At 37.6% G+C, this 18,117-nt stretch overlaps 1 protein-coding gene across 11 annotated transcripts in view; it reads left to right on the top strand.

The window, feature by feature from the left end:
• The window catches only part of Emsy (EMSY transcriptional repressor, BRCA2 interacting), a 68,175-nt gene that overhangs the window by 12,573 nt on the left and 37,485 nt on the right, over positions 1-18,117 (top strand). For 9 of the 11 annotated variants that reach the window (XM_032893003.1, XM_032892993.1, XM_032892996.1 and 6 more), the window contains 5 exons: positions 1,610-1,785; positions 3,044-3,196; positions 5,139-5,398; positions 12,269-12,545; positions 15,939-16,235. In XM_032893003.1, the coding sequence (XP_032748894.1) occupies positions 1,610-1,785; positions 3,044-3,196; positions 5,139-5,398; positions 12,269-12,545; positions 15,939-16,235 (1,163 nt within the window). The remainder of the gene's footprint in view (positions 1-1,609; positions 1,786-3,043; positions 3,197-5,138; positions 5,399-12,268; positions 12,546-15,938; positions 16,236-18,117) is intronic. The other 2 variants (XM_032893000.1, XM_032892999.1) reach the window with 1 other exon arrangement.

The raw sequence follows: 18,117 nt of genomic DNA, 5'->3' as shown, positions 1-18,117 counted from the left end.
AATTACAAAAGAATTTACAGATATTTTTATAGTAATCCAATTGGATTCTTCAACTTGAATCCTTTTTCTTCTTCCTTCTTTTATTTCTTTCTTTTTTGAGACAATATTTTGTTTCGACGTTTTGAGAAAGGGTTTCACTATGTAGCCTTAGCTGGCCTGGAATTAACTGTGTCATCCAGGCTGACCTTTAACTCACTGAGATTTACAAGATTGCTTGCTTTTGCCAAGGGGTGCTGGGATTAAAGGCTAAAGGCCTGTGCTATCATGCCTGTTTTAAATCCTTTTTAAAGTGTAATTGATTCTCTTCAGCAAAAATTGGCAGTAATTAGGCAATAATACTCAATTGCTATAAAGTAAACCTGCCCATAAAACCCACCAGGAAACTTTTATTCTTTCTGTTTATGTTATGACAGATAATTACAGAATCATGATGCATACTTGTTGAAGGAAACGTTTATTAAGCAAGTTACTTAACTTCTGTGTGATTCGGTTTCTCATTCTAGAAAATGGAGATGCTAATGCTATCAACTTCATAGGACTGTTGAGAGGACTGACTTAACACAGTGAGATGGGATCAGTGCCTAACGTTACCATGCCCACCGCAGTTGACTTTACTAGCACATCACTGTCAGCGTCAGAAGTACTTCACTGCCCTCTGAATCTGCACAGTCACAGGATACAGTCCTAAGCTCTAGGCTGGGCTATAGAATCTGTGGTTCCACAAAACTTGTATTTCCAATTTAGTGAAGAAAGTCAGTTGTTTTTAGATTAATTTTAAACCTTAACACGAAACATTAGGATATTTCATGAAGCCAAGTGAGAGATATGGCTGCTCTCTTTGGTATTTTAACCTCTGGTCTGATTTCTGAAACAAAATGTTCTCAAGAGGTTTAAGGAAGAGAGACTATTTAATAATGTCTTAGAGAGGGTTCAGTTGCCACAAGTGCCTTTTAGAGGGCAGGGTGAACCAGATAAATAAAGTGAAATAGTGGTAGATCTCTTTTAGCATCCTCAGATCTGCTCTTAGAAAACAAAAAACCCCAGGAAGGTAAGAATATAACACCACAGTGAATATTGTCAGTGACACCTGCTGCTGTATACAGCTGTTTTCCGTCTTACTAACTCCTCTCGTTTACTGCCTCAGTTTAACATGTTTGAAAGCCTTTAGAATCTCTGGCCATGCGGGCAGTTAGGAAAATTTCCAAAGATTCATTGAACTCCATCTTTTATTGTAAAGTGAAATCTGATTCTTAACATTCTTAATGCTTTTAGTTTCTTGAAATAATTACAAAATTAAGTTTTAATAGTAGAAATATTTGTTTCATTCATGAAACCCAACTTCATAAATCAATATCAGTTTTTATTTTTAAAGTAAGAAAAATTGTCTTCATTATAGGATTCAGGTTATGGAATAAAGTGTGTAAGCACTTTGGTGCTTTCAGTGTGTGGCATTCCTTGAATTTAAATGTTTCTAAGTTGATCTTGCTTGCTTAAAAGAGAAGCCTCTCCAGAATTCAGGATACTTCTGATCATTTAAAAAGCTGTGTTTGTTTGACTCATTTTTTTAGCAACTGTGAACCCTTGTAGCAGCATTTTTTCTTTTGTCTAGTATGTCTGGACCTAATAGTTCTTCAGAGTGGTCCATCGAAGGGCGTAGATTGGTACCACTGATGCCCAGGCTGGTTCCCCAGACTGCCTTCACTGTGACAGCGAACGCTGTGGCCAATGCAGCTGTGCAGCACAATGCATCTCTTCCCGTGCCTGCAGAGACAGCAAGCAAAGAAGGTGAGTAGGAGCACTGCTGTTAGAGGGGATTCCTCTCAGGGCTTTTCCTCTATGTAGAGTAAGTGCTTAAAATTATCAGATTGGTATGTTTTTGATTCTCAAACTAGAAACTGCCAGGCTTTCAGTAACCATCAAAATCAAATTTCTTTACTTAAAAGAGAAATTATTTTAATTACAGAATTGCAAAAAGCTTTGTCAGGCTGAATTTCTGACATTGGTATGTAACTTTTGTTTTATTTTGTTTTGTTACTTACTAGTAATTGACCTGTTTTAAAAGTCTTTGTGTTCTCTTACCAATGGTGATACTAAAGTGCTTTGTCTTGTCTAGTAGTGGGCTTGAGTAGAGTGAGACACTCTCCACGCTTGTCTAGGTTTGGCTTTATGCCTAAGGAACTACTTTTCAGGGGAGCAGTTATCTGTGCATACTTAGCCCCTACTGGATTCCTGCTTTCTTTGTTGTTAGCAGTTATATTTCTTTTCTCCCTGCTTTTACCTTTTCTTCTTGTTGGCTACTAGAATGGGAAGAAAGTCGGGTTTCTATTAGTGAAATCAGTGTTTGGATCTAAGTTTGTCATTTCCTACCCTTGTGACCTTTGCATGTCTTAGCATCTGTAATCTGTGGATTCCTTATCTTTAAAACAGGGTATAGTGTGAGCATTGGTGACAGTGGAAAAATTTAATGTAGTACCGGGTGTAACTAACTCTAGGCTATTCTTGGTGTTCCCAAGTTGTGTCCTTTCACTGAATGATAAGGAGGTTGGAATTTGATGTCATTTTTTTAGTTATTGTTGTACCACTTGGTTGGCAAATGACAGATGAATTAGTTTATTTAAACAGACTAGCTTGGTTCTCCTATATAAGCCCTTTGGAAATCACTGAAATTAAAAAGAGATTATATTCCCCCATGATTGTTGCTGCTGTTGTTATTAAAAATACTGCAGGTTTGTGCCTGGTGTCCAGTTCCTGCCATTATGAGAAATTATTTCCCTTTTTCTCAATAAAGTTTTAAACTTGAGTGCTTTGTACCTCCATTCTCCATTTGCCATTACCTCTTGAGAAGCCCGTAAATACTTGGGAAAGACAATTAAGTGATGATTTTCAAAATAGCCTTAACCTTTGAGTGTAGTACTTTGCATTAGCTTTTAGCTTCTGATCATATGAAAATGATAAAGTTGGCCTGCAATAAAAGTAATTTCTCTGTATGTCTGGACAGATGTGGTGAACGTTAACAGCAGACTTTTTTTTATCATTCCTTCAGTAGTGGTTTGCTATTCCTACACAAGTACCACGTCTACCCCAACCTCTACCCCTGTTCCAAGTGGCAGCATAGCAACGGTTAAGTCTCCAAGACCTGCCAGTCCTGCCTCCAGTGTAGTTGTCTTGCCAAGTGGAAGTACTGTATATGTCAAAAGTAAGTGATGTCTCAGTGTTACCAGGACCCTGTTGACCAAATGCTGCAGTCCGAGCTCTGAGTAGATCTGGTTTTCTGGAATAAATCATAGGGCCACAAGCTCTTTTCAGTGATTGGCTTTTGATGGTTCTGAAGACTTCTCATCTGTATATTTGACTAGGTACTTGCTTTTTCATCAGCTTTGGGATTTGAGAAATGCCATCATTTTTTGCTCTGTATGAGAAATCTGCCTTTGAACAGTGCTGTCCATTAGGCATTCACATCTTTGATTCCTGTGGAACACAGACATGAATAGGTACTGAAGGCATGTGCTTATTTGACATTTTCTCAGAATTCCAATCTTTGCAGTATTTTCTTGAATTACCCCACATATCCTCCAGCTCTTATGTATAGTGACTCGTTCTCGAGGCTACTTTTATATTTCTACTTGGTGATCTTCAAAAGTTTTTTATTTGCAGTTTTAAACTTCTGATTCTATTCTGCTCTATACAATAGTCTGTCTGTCTGTCTTTTGTCTGTTGAGACAATCTGTGTAGCCAAGGCTGGCCTCAGATTTGTGATCCTTCTGCTTTAGCCTCCCAAGTGCTCGGCTTATTGGTGTTACTGCCATACTTGGCTCTATAAAACAGTTTGATGTCCACTTTTTCTTATATTAATGTCTCTTAATTTTATTTTAAAAAATTATTTTAAAATTGTTTCATATTTTATTTTTGTTTGCTATGGTTTTAATCATTAGTATTTAATCTTAATTGGTCTTACTCTAGTAATAAGAGATTTTCATGTAGATTTTAAAGGTGGCATTTCCCTTTTTTAAGACAGGTTTCTAGGTCATTGCCAGTTCTTCATAGAGTCTAACAATTGAAGCTGTAAAGACTTATATTTTATTACCAATTTCATGAGTCATGCTATGTAATTTTTTTATATATGCTCTGAAGAAATTCCCCATCTACATTGCTGTATTTGTCATGTGAATTTTATAAAATCTATAAAAGAATTGAGTTTTAGACTACAAAAATGTTAAGAGTCATATGGACTGTTAAATTTATTTCAGGTTTCTGTAGATTTAACCAAAGTGGTCTTTAGAAATGACACTGAAGACCTGTTTTTTTACAATTATTTTTAAAACTGCTCTTAGTAAAGAAACTATTTCACAAGCTAATGCACTTTCAAATAACAAGAACTGTATCCGTTTGTTCAAAGACATTGCTAGTTTTATTAGTCATTCACCAACTTTGTGCAAGTCACCATACCAGGGAGACAAAACAGTTGGACTTAGTCCTTTTTTGTGTAAAGGCTTGCTGATATGGAGATGTGTAGACAGTTACACTGTCATGGGGTAAGTGGTACAGAAGAGGATGTACAACGTGCTTGCTCAGAGGAGAGGTGGACTAGCTTTGCAGCAAAGAAGAGAAGGCTTCACTGAGGAGTGGCTTGCAGGATGATAGCAGGGTGCAGAAGATAAGAGGGGGCTGAAGTATCTTTGGACAATGGTGAGAAATTCAGTTTGTCAAGATTTTAGAGGGGGACAGGGTGATGGTATTGTGTGCCTGGAAAGATAGGGGTCCTTGAGTTTTGGTCCAGTGAGGATTTTGGGAGGATAGCAAACTACAGACCTAGGGAATTTTAGGCTGTGCAGTTAAGAAATTTCCAGGCTTGCTGTAGTAGGAGTGTAGAGTAGATGGAGGTAGATGCAGGAGTATCTTCTCAGAAGTTATTGATAAAATGCAGGCAAGAGGCCAGGAGCCCCAACTAGAGAGTCATTTAAGAAAAGTTGGTGGGTATTCAGAGAGATAACTTTGCTGAGGGAAAATTGTCAGGGCTTAGTGACAGATTGGGTATAAAAGAAAAGTAAAGGCCAAGGATGACACAGGCATTTAAAAAAAGAAAGCAGAAGAGGCAATGCTAGTTTTGTGTAAGTAGAAATATTGTTGTTGTCTTTCAGGTGTTAGCTGCTCAGATGAAGATGAAAAACCCAGAAAACGCAGGCGAACAAACTCTTCTAGCTCCTCCCCTGTTGTCCTGAAGGAAGTTCCAAAGGCTGTTGTTCCGGTCTCAAAGACTATCACTGTGCCGGTGAGCGGAAGTCCCAAGATGAGCAACATTATGCAGAGCATTGCCAACTCCTTACCACCCCACATGTCACCTGTGAAAATAACTTTCACCAAGCCATCAACACAGACAACAAACACCACAACACAGAAGGTAGGTGGGGGAGGGAGTCTCAGTCATTCTGTCTTTGTCACATACACAGTGTGATTTAGAGTTGACAGTTGTGTGCTGAGGGCTTACTGTGTACTTGGCGTTATGCTGGGAATGCTCACATTTCTTGTATAATTCTGCATGTAAAATATCTGGGTAGATGTTATTATTTCCTTTTTAAAATGAGGCTCAGGTGCCAGATGATGTGCTCAAGATGACAGCTAGCAGATCTACGTCTAGACTTACATTGAGTTTGGTAATTGTAAGTCATTTTGAAACAATTTTAGTCTTTATTTATGTGGCCTTATGTTTAGGAAGTCACTTTTTGCTTTGCTAGTAGAGTTGAGTGTATTTTAGGAGAAAAAGGGAATATGGGTAAATGAATAATTGTTAAAATCTTCCTTTTTATTTTTTGTATGGTATTGTGCGTTCATTTTGACTTCAAGTTCTTGGTATTCTGTCAATTTTATGTTCTTGCAGCCCTCAGTCTTCACACTGATGGATTCTGATGACCTGAGGCTACGTTTACACCACATTTCTGGCATTTCCTCTTTAGAGTCTCTGTGCTCTTCCCTTGTCATTAGTTTATGTTGCTAGTGCATGCCCTTCGGTAGTTCCCCATGGATTACATTTCGAGACCGTGTGTGGACAAAGGAAATTTTTTCCTGTGAGTTTTAAAGACTTTCTTTTCTTGGCTTTCAGCTTTTGAGATACCCAGCTACATTCTCTTTTTAGTTTCTGGTTTTGTCTTAGGAAACTTTTTAGAGGACTGAAACAGCAAAGACTTCATGACCCTTAGGCTTCTGTCTTTAGAGGTTTTTATCCTGTACTTCTGTTCGCAGAAGTTCTTGCTTACCTCTCTGACATTCTGCATTTCCTTTATGATCCTTGAAAATTTGAAACTTGCTAAAGTGCTCTTTTAATTTTCCTATACCTTTTCATTTCTATTTTCCCAGTTCCCCTTCCTCTCCCTGTACCCTAATGGATTGGGATATGGACTTTGGAAATTGACTTTTAAATTTTGAATTCTAGCTTGCTGCTAGCCTTTTGACTATGAGGAAACTAAATTCTATACCCAGATGTTCTCTGTGAAATACAAGGGGTTGGGGGGATGACAACAACGATGACAACAGCCCAGTGTTTCTGTAAGATCTTTGGGTATTAGAAATAATGTATGTCAAGCTGTTAGAAGAGAGCCTGACATGGTTAAACGTGTCTCGCTGTTTTCGGAATCCTTAGTCAGTATCTTATGTTACTTGCATGGAATTGTTCATGTTTGCTGTCATACTTTATTTTTCTTGAAGGAAGGGTCTCACTATTTAGCTCCTCTGGCCTGGAACTTACTATGTATGTAGTCTTGGCTGACCTTGAGTGCTAAGGATCACAGGCATGTAGGTATGAGAATACTGGGCAACCATCATATTTTAAATTTCTAATAATTCTCCTGTAGATGGTCCTTATTTTTCTTTTTAAAAAAAGAAAAAAAATCATCTGGCTTTTGATAGAATGATTATATTCTTTTATTTGATTATATTTATAAGCCTTTTGGTCCGGCTTTCTTTTCTCATGCTCTGTTAGTTTTTCTTTTCAGACCTTAAGTGTCTGGCAGTCAGCCTACATATGAAATGGGCACATTCACTGCCCTGTGCTTCCGCCACTCGTCCTAGGGTTTTCCTGAACTGGTCAGCTTCATCAGGCAAGAATCTTTCTTCTGTTTTCTGTTTTGAGTACTGTGAACCTGCCTGCCAGTCAGTATTTTGGAATAAACTGTGGAAGGGTGCTGTGGTTCCTGAGACGATAAGTGCCTCTAAGTCTTCTCATCTCAGGGAAGAGTGATGTCTGCATCGAGGGTTAAGTGCAGCTGAGTGTTTAAGGTGTGCCATGGAGCATCCACTTAGAAGATGCCAGCTCTTTTGCTTTGCAGAGTATCTTTGGAAGTCAGCATTTTACTAATTTGCTGATAATAATGAACTGTTCCAAATATGTGAATCCTCTGGTTCACTAAAGCTTATCCATTAACATGTTGAAATTAACTGCTTTTGATGATTTTGCAGTTTATTAAGCAAAGTGTTTGCATTTTTACTTGATTTCAAGTAAACATTTTTTTTTTTTTTTTTTCCGGAGCTGAGGACTGAACCCAGGGCCTTGCGCTTGCTAGTCAAGCTCTCTACCACTGAGCTAAATCCCCAACCCCTCAAGTAAACATTTTTGAGTTATTTCTTTTTTTTGGTAGAAAGATTTTAGGTTTTGTTTGGTTTGGTTTTGGTTTTGATGTGTGAGTGATGCTGGGGATCGAACTCAGGACCTTGTATATACTGGGAAAGTGCTATACTACTGACCTGTACCATCCTTAGCTCTTAGTTTTGCTTTCTGAGCTGGCGTTGACACCAACTGACTAGTGTATAACTATGTTTCTGGTTGTTAAATCTCACTATAATAGTTTTAGCTGCTTTCCTTGCTAGATCTTATGGCTATTTCTCTTTTCTTCTTCTTTCATTTCCTTAAAAATGATTTTAGCATTCAAGAAATAGCATAGGAGAGCTGTAACTAAAATGTACCTACATGTCGGCCGTATTCTTTTGTTTCTGTTGTATGTTTCGTTTTTATTCATTATGCCTATAAGTATTGATGTTATAAATTACAAGTATCTGGTCATGTTAAACAAGCACTTTCCCATAGGACTGTGTCACTGGCCCTCTGATAACTGTCTGCTAATCATTTATTCCTTTTAAAGCAAAAGTAATACTAGTACTTTTAAAAAGTTACCAGAATCAGATGATGTTATTCATTGAGAATGATTATAGTCCATGCAATGTTTAGTAAGTGTCACCTAACATCATTAACTTTCTAATTTACTTTGGTAAACTTACATAAAAATGTTTAGGGTTTGTTGTAAGTGAAACTTGAATGCTTTGGTTTCTTTCTCTTTTTTCTTTTCCTTACCGACTCTTGTTTTTTTTTTTTACCTTTAGAATTTGAGGTGAGAATATTGGAAGCTGTCAGATTCATGCTTTTAAGAGGGCACATCTGTTTCCAAAGTCACATCATCCTTTTCAGATTCAGATTCAGAAATTTAGATTTACTTGTGTTTTAAAAATAAATATTTAAGGGAAATAAAAGGACTTATTTATTCCACAAATAATTACTGAGCATCTACTGTGTTCCAGTTGTGAAACTATCTTCTCTTTATCTCTCTTCTCTGCCATCTATTTTTAAAAGATTTTTTTGGACAACTAGATTATGGTTAGGACTAATAAATACATTTCTGTTTTCTTTTCCATTTGCTGGGTAATTGGATTAAAAATATTTTTATCCAAGGCCATTGTTATAATTGTATTTACCTTGGATTTCTCACAATTTGTATTTAAGTCAACTTAGCAATTAATTGTAGGTAAAGTGACTTTACATTAAGTATAATTGTTTCTGATTTTGTAAACGGTATTCACATATAAATAGGTTGTACATTTTTAGCCTGGATACATTTGCACCTATGTCAATATGCCTCATTTAAAATGACACTGGTACAGCACTCATACAAACAGAGCAACAGAATATAGCTTTATGCTTTCATGTGCTTGATTGATATTTTTCATTTTGTCCTTAGGGTGCAAGTCCCAGCACTCTTAAGGAGTTTTTGTGAATGCTAGAAGGTCAGTAATTTGAATTATGGCCTGAATAAACACTGTGGTTCACTTGGCTTCAAAACCTTTTTATCTCCCCTCTTGTTTTATTTTGTTTTAAAACAACTTAAAAGTGTTTCTTAATTGCTTTAAAGCAACTTCTCCAGGATAGATCTCTAGTTTGGGAATCCTTTTATAGATCAGAAAATCATTTGTGTACTGAAATCTCAAACTCTGTTTTATCATTTGTATCTGTAATCTAGAATGTGGTCCTAAAGACCTGAGATTTATTCATTTCGTAATATTAGAACCCCGCCTCCATACTCTCATTCCAGAATTTCAAATATTTGAACTGTGTACACTTCTCTTTCCCTTCTGTGCCCAACATTGCTTAGTAATTCTGGCTTGCTTTCCTGCCAAGCCTAGTGAATCCTCTGTTGTATGGCAGTCATCAGCATTGGGCCTCTTGGAAAGCTGTGGCTATTGGTTCAGGTTTGACAAAAGTCAAACCCAGTTGCCTTTAGTACACTAATTAGTTTGGGTGTGGTAGCCACAAATTCTTTGTACACTCAGTGATAACAGGAAGGAAAGAAAATGTCTCTAATGAAACAAACACAGTAGATTGAATATCTTTTCTGAATAGAAGTGGGATGCTTCACTCACATGCATCTAACAGTAAATTGGAAGAGTAAGCTGCTAGTAAGCACCATTTGCTAACTCTCAAATATTGACCACCTGCTATGTGCCTCATGGATGCTTCACATAATCATGCCATCTAATCCTTGTAATGATTTTGTATGGTCACAATTATTATCCCTATTTTATTGAAAAAATAAATTGGAGCCTTGAAATTTCAGCATGTCCAGGGTCTTGTCATTTGAAAGTGGCAGAGGCAAGATGATCTATGTGAGACTCACTTGACTCTGAAACTTAGGACCCTAATACCATATTGGTCCACCTATCAGTTTGTGTAATAGTTTCTTGTTGTTTTCAATAATACTGCATATTGTTGGCTAATCCAGCCTAGTTGTGATTGTACTGACCAACTCTGCACAAGTGTCTACTGGTCAAGGCATGTATTGATTGTTAAAACAACAGACTCCTTAAAGTAATGGGCAAGTACTAATTTTCAATTCTTTGTTACATTGAAAGTATGTACTAATAGCATAGTTAAAGTTTCCTTGATGTAGATACAGTATATAAAATCACTCAGAAAATTTTTGACTAATTTAACTTTAGACTTTCTTTAGGGGTAGTGTAAAAGGAAAAAGAATTTCTTTCTTAACTTGTTTGGATTTTTTTTTTTTTTCAAACCAATTTGTTCTGTCCTAGGTAGGCACAAGTAATTTTAGTGAAAGAACGGATATCACTCTAGCACTGTTTAGTCACCGCTCAGCAAAACTGGTAATACAGCAAGGCATAAGTAATGTTTATGTTCCCGACCGTGAAACGGGGGGATAATAGCGCTTGTGTTGTGGGATTCAGGACAATTAGATAACCCACTTACATGTCAGCTCCAGGAGCTCTAGGAACCCTACGGTTATCATTCTTTCTTCTTGTCAGAGTAATTAGAATCTGATTACTTCTCTTTCTTTTTGCAAACACCCCAGCCCAAGAAACTGCTGTCACTTCTTTTCTGGCTGCTGTAATAGCTTCCACTCTCACGATCTTTTAAAAATATTTATCACATCTTGTTTCTATGCTAAAGTCTTCCCATGGCTTCTTATTCTTCTTAATATGAGATCCATTTACTTTTGGTTGGCTTTCATATTTGATCCAGCTTCTGCTTTTAACCCTCTTTGCTGTAGGCTTTCTGTACTTTATTATTTTCAGGACATTGGGTGATGCTGGCTAGGGTTCTTTTATTCAGTGCTATTCTCTGAAATGCACGAAGCTAACTACAGTTTCTCAGCCTTACTGCATAAACCTTGGCTTCTCTTTTTTTATATCTGTTCTTTATATCAGGCTAGGAGCACATACTAGTTCCCTTATAAGGTGTAACTCACAGCTCCGTGAACACAGGAACCATTACGTTTCTACTGGCTTTTGAGAACTTCTTAATTGATCTTTATTTACTGTCACTGCCCTACTGTAGCTTCAGTGTCACACGTAGATACTTTAAAAAACAGATTTATATTTACAGGAAATTCATAAGAGTTACATACTTTACACCTCTTCCCTGGCTTTCCTTGGGTTTTACTTACTATCCTTTTCAGTTCCAGGATTCTCACTAGGATTCCACATTCTATTCTCTGTCCTCTCTCCTTAAACACCTTTCAGTGTGAAAGTTTCTCAGATTTTCCTGTTTTGGTTTTTTTTTGTTGTTGTTGTTGTTTGTTTTTTTTTAGGACTGACAGGTCAGGTGCTTTAGTAAGATACCCCATTCCTAGAATTTTCGCGATGGTTTTCTCCTCACTAGGTTAGGGTTATGAGTTTTATGGAGGAAGATCACAGAGAAGTGGTGCCACTTGTATCACGTCATATGAAAGGACACAAAATGTCAGGGCTTTACATCTGGTCCCCGATTACTTCAAAATAGTTGTGTGTCATGCCAATCTGTCCCTTAGCTCTTTAAAGCCTCTTGAGTGAAACAAGCCCCCATGCCACCGAGTGCCCTTCTAGGTGTTAACAGCACATGGTTTGTACCCTGTCCTCATTCTGGTTTCTACTCAAATATCCACTTTATAGAGAAATCTTCACTGAGTACTATATTTAAAAAAACAAAAACAAAACCAACACTATCATCATCCTTTTTATCTTTAGTCTGGTCTATTGTCTCTTCCGTTCGTTTCTACATGCTGTGTATTTTTATTGCTCTGTCCCCACTAAAATGCAAGCTCTGTGCAAGTAAGTTTTGTTTTTTCTTCTATTCTCAGTATCTACAACCATGCCTGGCACATAGTAGATGCTCAATAAGTATTTATAGGTGAACAGATAGATGTCCACAGTACTTTCTTGTGTAAGGCGAGTCATCCCCAGACTGCGTACAGTGTGCTGGGATGTACAGTGTGCTGGGATGCTTGCAGAGGAACATAATGCACACCGAACACCACTGCTTAAAATACTTGCTGGAAAATGCTGGTTTGCATACTTGCTGCTAAAGGAAGGAGTCCATAAACTTTTAGTTAATTATTTATTTTCTCTGTTAAATTGTTTTTCATATTGCAGAGCTTAGTTTTGAATTATATATGAACTTAAATGCACTAATAGTGTATAGTAGGTACATGGAAATAACTTACTTTTCCTTCTTTAGGTGATTATAGTGACCACATCACCGAGTTCAACATTTGTGCCCAACATTCTCTCCAAATCCCATAACTATGCAGCAGTCACTAAGCTTGTACCAACATCAGTCATTGCCTCCACCACTCAGAAGCCACCTGTTGTTATAACTGCATCCCAGGCCTCTCTGGTCACCAGTAGCAGCAATGGCAACAGCAATTCTGCGTCATCACCTATTTCTAGTACAGTTGCAGTAACAGCAGTGGTATCTTCCACACCATCCGTGGTCATGTCAACAGTAGCACAAGGTGAGTGGTGCGCCACCAGCCAATTCTGTCCATGTGTGGCAGAATTTTGAAGACAACTGAGAGAGGGAGTGTGGAGAGAGGGGAGAGAGAGAGAGAGAGAGAGAGAGAGTGTGTGTGTGTGTGTGTGTGTGTGTGTGTGTGTGTGTGTGTGTTCGTTGGTTCCTGTCTTGGGAACTCCCACATCTTGTCCTGCCCTTTGCTTCTCCAACCCCCATTACTTTCTAAGTTCTTCCATTGGTAAATGTGGAAGCAAATACATACATATTTAAACTTTTCCTTAGGTAAAAGCTAGCAGCATATTGTACACATTGTGCCCTTTAATGTTTGGAAAGGGGAATTTATAATTTGGTATTAAGTCTCATGCTGGTATCATAGAGGTGTAAATTGGTGTGTTTTGCATGTATGTGAAATTAGTTTATTTTTAAGTGACTGTTTCTTATTTGATTCTTTGCTCAAAATTGGAAGTTGTAAATAACTTTTGACTGTCTAGTTGTCTGTCCTTTTGATTAATCAAAGAACGGGACACTGCTAATTGCTTACATTGACTGCGTCTTTATTCTACTGCTTCTATTTCTTACTTAGTAAGAACCTTTTTCTTTAATTTATCCTCTTTCTATATTTTCTATGGATTTCGTGTATTCCTTTCACCATAGTATGACAGTCTTCTGCTGACTGTAGTTCTCCTAGACTGGCTTTGAAGACATCTCAATCTTCATGAGATGGTCTACATTTAGCATCTAAGCAGGTTTTTTGTTTGTTGTTTAAGTTTTTAAAGTCAGAAACCAGTGGATTCAGGAGTTTTAAAGAAAAAAAGTAAAACAAGTCCACCAGTTGCCCATAGCCCTATTATAATACCCTTCCTGTTTAACATATTGAGCCTTTATCCACACCAGCAGTGTTGTTTTTGTTTATGCAGTAAAAAACTCCTACTCTGTTTACTATGTTTTCTGAAAGTTCAACATCGTTGGCTTTCTTCTATTTTCTATAACTGTCTGTTATTATTTAATTCTGTTACTGTTAGACAATTAATTATTACTCATGTATTATTATTCAGATTATTTCCTGGTTTTGGTATTCTAGATTAATATCTGTGTGACTTTTACTAGGCCTCACCATCACTGCAGCAAGAGTTTTCAGTGGGAAAGGGAGCTTCTGGGAGTTGTCCGTGTGCACACTTTATTTTCTTGAACAATCGTGTTAGATTACTTCACATAGTCTGGCTAATATTAAGTCCTTGTTATTTTTGTTTATAAAACAATATAAAATAAAACACAATTATGGGGGATTCTTTCTTTCCTTTTTAAAAGGATTATTTATATTGTGTGTAAATGTGGCTTTGTGTTTATTTGTATGGGCATGCTCATTCATGGCACACATGTGAATGTCAGAGGGAATGGCTCTCTCCTCCTACCATGTGGGTCTTAGGAATTGAGTTCAGGTCCGTAGGCATGGAAGCAATCTTTTTATCTGTAAACCCATCACACCAGCCAGGAATAGCTAAGATTTTTTTAAAACTTTTAAACTGTTTAACTAGTATGTTGTCTTATTCCTGACCCCCCCCTTTGTTATCTTAAGTACACAAAATATGGCCAGTACTCTTTCATATATTATCTTTCTTTACGTACACTTTATTTTTAATATTGTGTGTGCGTGCAGGCGTATATGTGTCATGAAGTGTGTGGTGGCCAAGAAAAGACTTTGTAGCGTTAGTCCTCGTCCCCACATTCATGTGTATTGTTTTGAGGATCAGACTCTGATGGTCAGGCTTATACAGCAAATACTTACCATCTCTTTGCCCAAATTTATACTTTTTTATATAAAAAGGTATTTGAGCTTCCTTCTTTCTCTAAGGTTCATGTTACAACTTTTAGCTCTTTTATAGTGTAATCAGTCTATTTTTTATTTGGTACAATGAAGTATTTCATCCTGGTTAAATTTATAATGAAAAAATTTATTTTGGCTTATGGTTTGAAAATCTAAGATCAAGAACTGCATTTGGTCAGCCTTTCTCGTTTTCAGATCTTTAAGACAGTGTACAGCTGTTACATGGCAAGAGACAAGGAGCACATATGTATGCTCTCTCTGAGTTCCTTTCCACTTAAAAAGCCACTGATAATCATGGGCCTCCCTGATTTTTCTGCTGAGTTTTAATCTCCTAAAGGCTCTACTTTAAACCGTAATCATTAAGTCAGATGACGTTTCTAGTCTTCATTACATTGGGGACTAAATTTCAACACATGGGCTTTCTATAAACCATAGCACATATTTAATCAAAATTATCAATGTAGCTTCATCCCTAATGTTTTCAAAGGTGGACTTTGGAAAATATGTTTTGTTTAGTGGTGTTTCCTGTATTCTTTTGAGCATTCACATGTACAATAAGTTATTGTTCTAGAGTATGACTGTATTACTGTCTAAATCCATTTGAAAAATGTGACGATCGGGGGTTGGGGATTTAGCTCAGTGGTAGAGCGCTTGCCTAGGAAGCGGAAGGCCCTGGGTTCGGTCCCCAGCTCCGGAAAAAAAAGAACCAAAAAAAAAAAAAAAGTGACGATCGATACAATGAATGACTTTTCATAAATAAGCATTGAATGGCTGACTGGTTTGTAACTGTAAGAAAGTTTATTTTTTCAGAAATCTATCAGACAGAAAGAAGGCTTCAGTTCAGTTAGGTGAATCGTTGGACCATCAAGGAATTTTTTTCCCTCCTTGGGTAACTTCATCGTTGGTTAGATGAGTGCATTGTAAGTATCATAGCCAGCTATGAAAGTACCCAAAGAAAGAAGAGAAAATTCTGTTTTGTGTAGTGCCACCCCTAAAAAAGAGAAAACCTTATGTAGGTGTTCTCTAGGAAAAGATTCTTTCATAGCATGTTGGCTATAATTAGTTCTACTTTATTCCCAGAAAAAATAGTGGTGTGCCATGACAAGCTGGGTTAATTAGAATTGCCCTCTAAAGCTGGCATGGAGACCAGCCTCCACAGACGTGTACACCAGTGCCCAGGAATGAGGACTCTCAAGGGAACAAAAACTGGGTTTGTTAGAAAGGAAGGAAGGAAGGAAGGGAGGAAGGAAGAAAGGAAGGAAGGAAGGAAGGAAGAAAGGAAGGAAGGAAGGAAAGAGGAAGGAGGGAAGAAAGAAAGATTGGACTAGCAACCAACAATTCTAATAGAATTAAACAGCAATGAAAATAGCAAGATGGTTAAAGAAAAATTAGAACCTTGTTAATGAAGCAAGACTATAACAAGAGCTTTGTAGATTTTTTTTTACAATAGTTGACTTTTCATTTGACCTTTTGTATTTCTAAGAGAGTACACTGATGGAATGGTTCAAATCCTCCTTGTTTTGAGCTGCCCACCCTCCCCTTTCCTAAATCCTCTTTTCTTTTCTGTAGGTGTATCCACATCAGCAATCAAAGTGGCTTCAACAAGACTCCCTTCCCCCAAAAGCTTAGTGAGCGGCCCTACCCAGATCCTCGCGCAGTTTCCTAAGCAGCATCAGCAGTCTCCGAAGCAGCAGTTACAGCAAGTGCCACCGCAGACACCGCAGCCAGGGGCCCAGCCTTCCTCAGTGTCGCAGCAGCAGCAGCAGCAGCAGCAGCAGCAACAGCAGCAGCAGCAGCAGCAACAGCCTCAGCACTCACCACTGCCACCTGGTATCAAACCCACCATCCAGATCAAACAGGAGTCAGGTAACTGGACAGTGTGGGTGAGGTCTGCCGGGTATCCTCAGCCTGGTCCTGTGGTCGAGAGCAGAGTGTGTCTTCCCGTTTATTTACATCTTTTTACTTCTTTCTTCAGTTTCTAGTTGGAAATGTCTGTAAGTGTTTTTTTAAGCTATAGCCCTGAGTAAATTTTGTAAACATGTCCCTGAACTTGTATTCTTGTAGCTTGCTGGACTTTATTATTTCTGGGAGTCTCTACATAGAACATAGATTTCTTGAGATTCCTATGTATGTAGGATGTATTTCGTTATGTCATCTGTAAATAAGGACATGGCTTTTCTTCCTTTCCAATCAGTATTCTTGCCCAGCTCCTTCCTTCCTTCCTTCCCCCTTTGTCTTATTTCACTAGCTAGAATATATAGTAAGCAGGAGGAATTGAACAGACATTCTTGCCTTGATCCTGGTTTTGGGTAGAAAGCATTGGGTCTTTGAGTGTTGAGTGTGAAGCCTGTTACAGGATTTGTGTATATGCATTTTGAGTTGAAATGGGACATTTCTACTTTCCTAAGGTTTTTCATTATGACTTCATGTTAGGTTCTGTCAAATGTTCTTCTGTGTTCAAGTGATGTGGCCTAATCTTTTTTTTTTAATATTTAGCTGCTGATATGGTGAATGGCACGTGTTGTTTTCTATTGAGCCAGTTACATATATGAAATAAGCCCTACTTAGTTATGGTATATAATTCTTTTTTATACAACGATGGTTTCAGTTTTTATCTCTGTATGAGTTTTTTTAATGTATGTATGTGATAGGCATGTGTATGTGTGTTCACATGTAAGTACGTGTAGACATGCGTGAAGATTTTTGTGCACATGTGTACAAGTGCACATGGAGGCCAGAGGTTACTGCTGGTGTCCATGATCACTTTTTACCTTGTAGGCTGAGGCAGGGATTCTCACTTGAACTCAGTGCTTGCCAGTTTGCTTAGTTCAGTTGATTGGCTTCCTCAGGGATCCATTGTCTCTACCTCTCACCTCCTGGATGCTGGCATCCAGGCAAGACACCATACTGCCTGGCATTTGTGTAGATCTGGGATTTTGAACTTGGTTCCTCAGATTATCTGAGTTGATGTATACTTATTTTGTAGTGTCTTTGTCTAGTTTGGGTCTATCAAGATACTAGAGGCCTCAGAATGAGTTTGAAGTGTTCCACTTTCTAGAAAAGATGAGAGAGGATTGGTATTAATTCCTTAAAATCTTAGCTGACTTCTCCAGTGAATCAGCTGGGCCCAGAGATCTCTATTTTGGGAGCATGCACATTATGAACTCACTTTTTTTAATGGTTGGAAAACTGGATTAGCTATTTCATCTTTGTTGAACTTTGGTAGTTTATAGTTTTTAAGTTACTCATTTCTAAGTCGTCAAAATGGTTAGTTATCATTATCAGTTCCTTATTGTCCTGTAAATGGCTACAAAGTCTATACTAATGAGCTCTTTCTTTGTCAGGCTTTCTAGGGATTTTCAATTTTACCAAGTTTTTTTATTATAATTATTAAATAGAGTTTTGCTTTATTGTTCCAGGCCCAGCTGATTCACTGGAGAAGTAAACTAAATATTTAAGGAATTAATATCAACCCTAATCTCTTCTAGACAACAAAACACTTCAAACTCATTTTAGGCCCTAGCACCTTGATAACCAAACTAGACAAAGACACTACAGAATAAGATGAGTATACATCAACCCGAAAGTAATCTGAGGAAGTCAATTCAGAGGCCCAGACCATTTTCCAGTTTTAGTCTCATTTTTTCCTGTTTTCTTTGGCTTTCTTTTGCTTTTCTAGCTTCTTGAGAACTGGAATGTGGATTATTGATTAAAGACCTTTTCTTATTTCTGTGCATTTAGCATTTAG

The sequence above is a fragment of the Rattus rattus genome, chromosome 2 (genome assembly GCF_011064425.1).
Source record: "Rattus rattus isolate New Zealand chromosome 2, Rrattus_CSIRO_v1, whole genome shotgun sequence".
Lineage (NCBI taxonomy): Eukaryota > Metazoa > Chordata > Mammalia > Rodentia > Muridae > Rattus > Rattus rattus.
The sequence above is the reverse complement of the archived record's forward strand: the minus strand, read 5'-3'. Positions and strand labels throughout refer to the sequence as shown.